This window comes from Athene cunicularia, assembly GCF_003259725.1.
Source record: "Athene cunicularia isolate RWA chromosome 17 unlocalized genomic scaffold, athCun1 chr17_part1, whole genome shotgun sequence".
NCBI classification, from domain to species: domain Eukaryota; kingdom Metazoa; phylum Chordata; class Aves; order Strigiformes; family Strigidae; genus Athene; species Athene cunicularia.
This window is the reverse complement of record NW_020799122.1, coordinates 2,943,341-2,950,124: the sequence shown is the minus strand read 5'-3', so window position 1 is coordinate 2,950,124 and position 6,784 is coordinate 2,943,341. Positions and strand designations below refer to the sequence as shown.

General features: G+C 51.2%; 1 protein-coding gene across 1 annotated transcript; it reads left to right on the top strand.

Moving 5' to 3' along the window:
- The first annotated feature begins 6 nt into the window (after positions 1–6).
- LHX3 (LIM homeobox 3) lies at positions 7–3,549 on the top strand. The gene is made up of 2 exons (XM_026860644.1): positions 7–206; positions 1,936–3,549. Exons 1-2 carry the CDS (start codon positions 119–121, stop codon positions 2,352–2,354), a joined length of 507 nt encoding a protein of 168 aa, XP_026716445.1. The 5' UTR covers positions 7–118; the 3' UTR covers positions 2,355–3,549.
- The last annotated feature ends 3,235 nt before the right edge of the window (positions 3,550–6,784 follow it).

Sequence of the window (6,784 nt, the reverse complement as noted above, 5' to 3'; positions counted from 1 at the left end):
GAGCCGGCAGCTCCTCGGCGTGTCCCGCTCGCAGGTTTGGTTCCAGAACCGCAGGGCCAAGGAGAAAAGGCTGAAAAAAGACGCCGGGAGGCAGCGGTGGGGTCAGTACTTCAGGAACATGAAGCGGTCCCGGGGGACCTCCAAGTCCGACAAGGACAGCATCCAGGAGGAGGGGCCCGACAGTGACGCCGAGGTCTCCTTCACAGGTCGGTCCCCCGCAGCCCCGAGCCCAGCCGGGGCTTTGCTGGACTCGGCCTGGGCCCCCCGCTCCCCCCCCGCTCCAGCTCCCGCAAAGCCCCTTTCACCCCCTCGCTGCTACGTTAAGAGTTTTTAACCCGAGTATAAGGATCTAAAGAATATCAACCAAGGCGGGAGAAGCGATTTGCCGGGGGGGGACACACGACAGCCTGGCTGAGGGACCGCAGGGGACACCCCGCTCGCCCGCCGGGGGGGCTCTGTCCTGGCCAAAAAGGTGTGGGGAGAGCAGGGGGAGCCCCCGGGGTGTCGGATGTGCCGCCTTTCCCAGGGACTCTCGGAAAGATTAAAAAAAAAACAAACAAAAAACCAAAAACAGGGAGTCTGAAATCACTGAACGTTTCTATGGGCAAAAGTATGTTGAATTCTTTTTTTTTCTTTTCCCCCCATCCTATTAAGGGATGGTTTAATTTGCGTAGTTACTAGCTCGGGCTCCCGTCGCGGTTCGGTGCCTCCCCTGTGCTGTCTAAGGGAGATCGTTGCGGGTTCGGGGGTTTCTGCGCCGGGGGGTCGCGATTTTCAGAGCAGAGATTTCTGTTGGCAAAGCCGGGGACTCCGCAGCGACACCAGCTCTTGTCCCGCAGAGCCTCATCCCGCCCTCCCCGGCCCCAGGGCACCTGCAGTAGGAGCAGGATGAGGCCCCGGGCCGGGTTGTTTTTTTTTTTTGGGGGGGGGCTGATGCCTTGCAGCGCTGCGGGGGACCCATCCTTGCGCGGCCCCAGCTCCGGGCGACGTCCCCTGGTCTGTGCCCCCACCTGCGGGTGTGTGTCTTGTTTTTAGGAACACGGGAGAGAAGAAGCTGAAATGCAAAAGCTCGGTGCACGTCTTGACACAACCACGCGTGTGGAGTTCACACACAGAGCTTCGCAGCTCAGCCTCTCGGCCCCCCCCTGTTCCTAAAACCGATTTGATTTTCAAGTCTGTTTATACACGCTGCGCATCAGCATCATTAAATATGAATATACTATAAATAAGAACTAAAAAATGTTGAACAATTATTGATAGCTTGATGCCACAAACAGGTTTGTATCCTAGGCAACAGGGCAGCTCTCACCGGCCATAAAGCCCTTAACGAATGCAAACAATTTTTGCTGGTAACTTAAAAAATATTGCTCATTTTTCAGGAGTGTTTTTATGTCGTACAAATACATTTCATTAGCCCGTGTCTGAGCAGACAAATACTGCTCATTTAATAGCAGTCAAAGATGAGACTTAGCATTTTTTTTTTTTTTTTTTTTTCTTTGAGCAGTGGAGGGTTTTTCTTGCATTGGTGAGTGCTCAGGTAGCTCCTAAAAATGAAATCCGAATTCAAGATAAACCTTAAAACCAAATAGAAAATGCAGAACAAAAGGTGGAAGGACTTTGAACTCGCATTCCCTTTTAAAGGATTATTTTTAAATCGCAGTCTTATATTTTGATAGGTACTTTTCATGCGTATTTTTAAAATCCAAAATGTATTATTAAATGTTTGTACTCGGAAAAAAATAATAATCCTGTGGCTTTCTGTGAAGATCTGTCGACAAGGATGGGAATAATAAGGAATTACAAGTGGCAAGTGTGTGGCTGCTCAGTTCCTGCCCGTCTAATCTATTTATCCCCAGAGCCTGCAGGAGCTCCCGTGTGACCGCTGCCAGCCGTGACCAGTGCTCTCCCAGTAAAACCAGTCCCTTTCCCTTTCAGATGAGCCCTCTATGTCGGAAATGAGCCATTCCAATGGGATTTACAGCAATCTCAACGAAGCGTCCCCGGCTCTGGGGAGGCAGGCTGGGACCAACGGGAGCTTTGCTCTGGATCACAGCGGCATCCCAGCTCAGGACCAGTACCACGACCTGCGATCCAACAGCCCCTACGGGATTCCCCAGTCACCAGCTTCCTTGCAAGCGCTGCCAGGCCACCAGCCTTTAATCTCCAGCTTGGTTTACCCAGACAACGCCTTGGGCATCATGGGACAAAGCGGACAAGGGGTGCCCCAGTCCATGAGGGTCCTGGCCGGGAACGGACCCAGCTCCGACCTCTCCACCGGCAGCAGCGGGGGATACCCGGATTTCCCGGCCAGCCCGGCCTCGTGGCTGGACGAAGTCGACCACGCTCAGTTTTGATACGGGGTCCACCACCGCGCAGTGGGAAGGGAAAGGACTCGGTGCTGTTCAACGTCACCTGCTCTTGGCAATGGAGGAGGGACGAACTGTGAGTGCCGAGCGGGGCAGGAAAGCGTGACGGCGTGGGGAGAGCGGCCGTGCTGTCGGAGGGCGACCCGGCGGCGGGGCAGCGAGGACGGGGGGGGCGAAGGCGATCACGGAGCGTCCAGGCGAACCCCGTTATCGTGTCTTTACTAAACGCCGAGACTTGTGCTTTACAGATTTGATATGAGGTATTTTGCTTTCTGTTGTCAGTGCATTCTCCAAATCAAGGACTTGCTTCATCACCCACCCACACCGAAACCTTTTTAAGAGAAAATAAAGCCCTCATCCACGGTCAAAGGTGTGACAACGTCTATATTTCTATAGGAGAAATGTTAATAGTGAATCACTTCAAAAATCCATGGTAGAAAACTTTCTCTGTTCTTCCAGCAGATTTTTTAAAAAAGCGCACCGATGCGGTATGTTTTGTTTTATTTTGAATTCACATTAACTTTTCTAAAGTGAAATGCTCTATAATATGCCAATCACTTATCAACAACCCTTTTCCTTTGTAAGATGAAAATCATACGTTAATTCTGCTTCTCCCCTTTTTAATTTGTAGATTGCTAGTTTTATTCTCCCCTAGAAGCATTAAGCCGTGACTAGATGTATTTATTACCAAATAACTACACTTTTATCACGAGGTCGAGAGGTGATTTTTCTTGACCCGGGAACACTAGCAGCTCTGGCTTGTGAGTCTTACGCTTTTCTTTCAAATTCCTTTGCAACAGTTTTGCTGCAAAATGTCTCCAAAATCACCCTGATGTCTTGTGGCCAAATACCTTCTCGAGGCGGGGGGGGTGTCTCTCAGCGGGGGGGTTCAGCTGGTTTCCTTCCAGCCGTTCCCCAGGCACTGCTGGGAGCGTGTCGGGGCGAGCACACGCTTTCCTGGGGACACGTCTCGGTTCCAGGCATGTGTGTATTTCTGCAGACGTAGTGCGAGCCGATTGTGAGGAAAGGCAAGACAATATGTATATTGTTCTCTGTAAAAAAAAATAATTACTGAATTAACTGTAGATTATGTGAATGTCCAGTGTCTTTTATTTATATTCTCGCTTTCTCTCTGATGATCAAATACTTCAAGATTACAAATAAATTTGTCAGCTAAACTTTATAAATAGTCTTTTGCTAAATTCACATCAAAAGCATCAATACCTGAAACTAAAAGTCCTCAAAACTCAATGCCATGATTCCACGAAGTGTTGAAATACACTTTTCCCTTTGTAACAGAGGAGCAACGCCACCGATGTAAAAATGCTTTGATAAACAGAAACAAAAAATGGCAGTTTTGGAGGCTGGTAAGCCTTGGGTGATCCAACCAGTATTGCTCTGTGCCTGCACAGGCTTTGACCAAGCTATTTTCGACGGGTCACGGTTATTTTTCAGCATTCATCGCAAAAGGGGAAACATGTGAAGCGGGAATCTGTGGTGCTAAAGCGATAGAAAATAGCGGAGTCTGACATTGTCTGTGGGCAGAGCTGTGCGCACGAAACACGATTTGGTCAGATAGCGGAATATTTCAATGAGAAATCAGAAAGAAAAGAGGAAAAAAAAAGCCTGAGGAATTTAAGCTTGATGGAACATACAGCCCGTGTGCGCACACGCACACACGAGAGGCGCGTGCACGCGTGTATCTCCACAGACAAACGTCCGTGGTCACACTCCCCGGAGTGGAGCGAAGCTCTTTGCTGAAGTCTCTGATTTAAGAATCAGAGGGGAGACACTTTTTAAAGCACGTGGGCTCAGAGTCTCTCCCTCCCTTGGGAAGCTGGGGGATATTTGTACCGTTTTGGGTTTTTTTTTATGTATCAAGCATCTCTGCGAGCGCGTGGATCTGAGATGGGCACTGCCAGGGGCGGGGGTGCGGCTGCCACCCTGCGCTTTGGAGGGGACCCCCCCAGGAAGGGCTGTGCTGCCTGGGGAGGCTGCCAGCACCCCGGCACGATGTGCTGCCCCAGAGACCCCTGGAAGGTCCAGGCTTTCATTTTTACCTTTTCTAAAGGACGCGTCCCCACTGCTGGGACAGGGCGATGTGTCGCCGTCTCCGGTCTCTCCCTACAATCACCCTGGCAGCCGCGGGGGCACGTGTGTTTGCCACGACCCCCGGCCACCAAGCCCGGCCTCCTGGGCCTTTGCTCGGTGACGGTGGGACACCGACATCTCCAGAAGTGAGCAGATATTGACAGTGTTTGCAGAAAGATTTCGATTTACCAAATCCTTGTTAACCACCTGCGCTGTGGAAGAAGCACCTTGACAGCTTTTCCCCCCCCTCCTGTCACACGCGCACACAGGACACATCCCCGGTCTGCTCCCAGCCAGCTCTCAGAAGCCCACCCAGAGCAAAACGGGTCGGGGCGCGCTGCCTCAGCGCCGCAATACCCACTCAACAGAGAAATCACTCTTGTTTTCAGGAGACCCAGTCCAAGAGCTGTGGCAGGGAAGGATGAAACCCCGCTGCGTGACACTGGGGGGCTTTTGATACAGAAACACCAGCTTGGACCCGGGCGCAATACGTGCAAATTTACTGGTGTCGGAGGTTTTTCAGATGGGTGAAGCTGTGTGTCCTGTGGCCGAGGCAGAAATTTGCCTCGTTTGGGTCTGAGCTCTCCAGTCCAAGCCCAGAGCTGGGCTTGGCAGCAAGAGCCTGGAGCTGCTTTTTCTTCCTTCCCCAGACCCGTGTAATAAAGAGGCAACTGTTGCTGCTAGCCCGTAGGTAGGCTGCGGGGACAGTGAGCCTTGTGGAGCGATGAGAAAATGATGGGATTTTAAAAAGAGGATTACAAAACTTCACCCGGACAGAAAGCAAGAGTTTGTTGTTCGCAAAAATTCCGTGCTTTCTGTTCTCTTGCCCTGTGATGTGGAAACACCCCCATCAAATCTGGATATTTTGCATCAAAACAATTTGGCTGTTCAAGTATAAATAATATTTTCCTACAAAACACCCAAAAAGGCTATAAAATACTCTTATTTCCTAAAAAAAAGAAGGACGCAAGAACAGAAAGACAGAAATGCAGTTGATTTTAGGATGACGCTGCTGTTATAAAACCACGGTCTAGAAACTGGTCATCGAACGCGTATGTTATAGATATTTTTTTCAGGGTTTCCCTCCCAGCAAATAACGGGCGCTGTTGTTCCTCTCACCCTGGGAATTCCCAGCGGATGGCTGAATTTAAGAAAGGAAGAAATGCAAATTTCCCCCCCCGCCTCCCGCCTTTGTGCTTTGCTCTGAAAGGCAGAACGGGCTGAAAGTTGTGCTCATCTGAACGTGGAGAAAAAGCTCCCTGACCGTCCTGATATAAAATTCAGGGATTGTATTTCAGCTTCTCCTTTCAGGAGAGGCTCAGGGATTCCATTAATATAAATGCTTTCTTCCCGTTAAAAAGAAAACCAATTTGAAAGAAGCAAATAAAACTAACGCGATCCAACTGACGGACAGCTTGTAAAACCCAACCAGAATTAGGAAGAGGGGTTTTTGCGTTGCTCAGTTTTGCAGGTGAGCTTTACAACCTCCGCTGGTTTGCCTGAGTGCGTGACACGGGAGGCAGGAAATTTTTGGTGTTCTCACAGTGAGGAAAATCCAATGTGTGAATCTTTTTTTTTTTTTTTTTTTTTTCCGAACAGCACATTCATCTGTTGGAAGCAGTTGGGTCTCACCTTCTACAGATGCAGGAAATCCATAGTTCTTGTGTCAAACAGTAGAACTAATTTTTTTTTTTTTCTCATTCTGATTTTGTGTACGAGGCCAACGAAGCCAACCCCCTGGTGCTAGGAGGGGTAGACACCACCTCGCTGTTAGATATTTTCGGCAGTTTCTGGGGGGGTGTCAGCTCTGCAAGGGAACCTGATTATTGCCATGGCCGAGGCTGCCGGCGCTGGCCGCGGGCAGTGGCCCAACGTTTGCCAGCCCGGCCGGGAGCCACGGGGCCAGCGGGAGCCAAGTGCTGGGGGGTGGTTAATCCCCCCGGCTCTGCTCTGCGGCTTCCACCGGAGCCACAGCTTGAGGAGCCACTGTGAGCCGAGCAGACAGGGCCGGGGCACGCGGGTTTTTCCAGCCTGATCCAGGGGAAGGAGGTGGCGAAAGGGGGGTGTCCTTGGTTGGGGTCCTAGGGCTGGCCTGGGGTCACCCCGCTTTCCTGGGACACAGGGATCTTAGTGTCGCTTTGGGGACATTGATGCCTCTCTGGGGACATGGGCCAGGTGAGAGCCCTCGAGCACGGGGAGCAGGGAAGGTGACTGGGGCCAGGTCACCCTCAGGGTCCCCTCTGGTGGCTTCTCCCAGACGTGTCCGAGCACCCAAGCGAAGGTGTTCCCACCACCCTGCGCACCCGCACCGAGGTCTGGGGGGGACA

What these genes read in the sequence shown, in the direction of transcription:
- LHX3 (XM_026860644.1), top strand. Translation starts at nt 119, where the DNA reads ATGAAGCGGTCCCGGGGGACCTCCAAGTCCGACAAGGACAGCATCCAG. An exon ending in CGCCGAGGTCTCCTTCACAG is followed by an intron (nt 207 to 1,935) that starts GTCGGTCCCCCG and finishes TTTCCCTTTCAG; the next exon opens with ATGAGCCCTCTATGTCGGAA.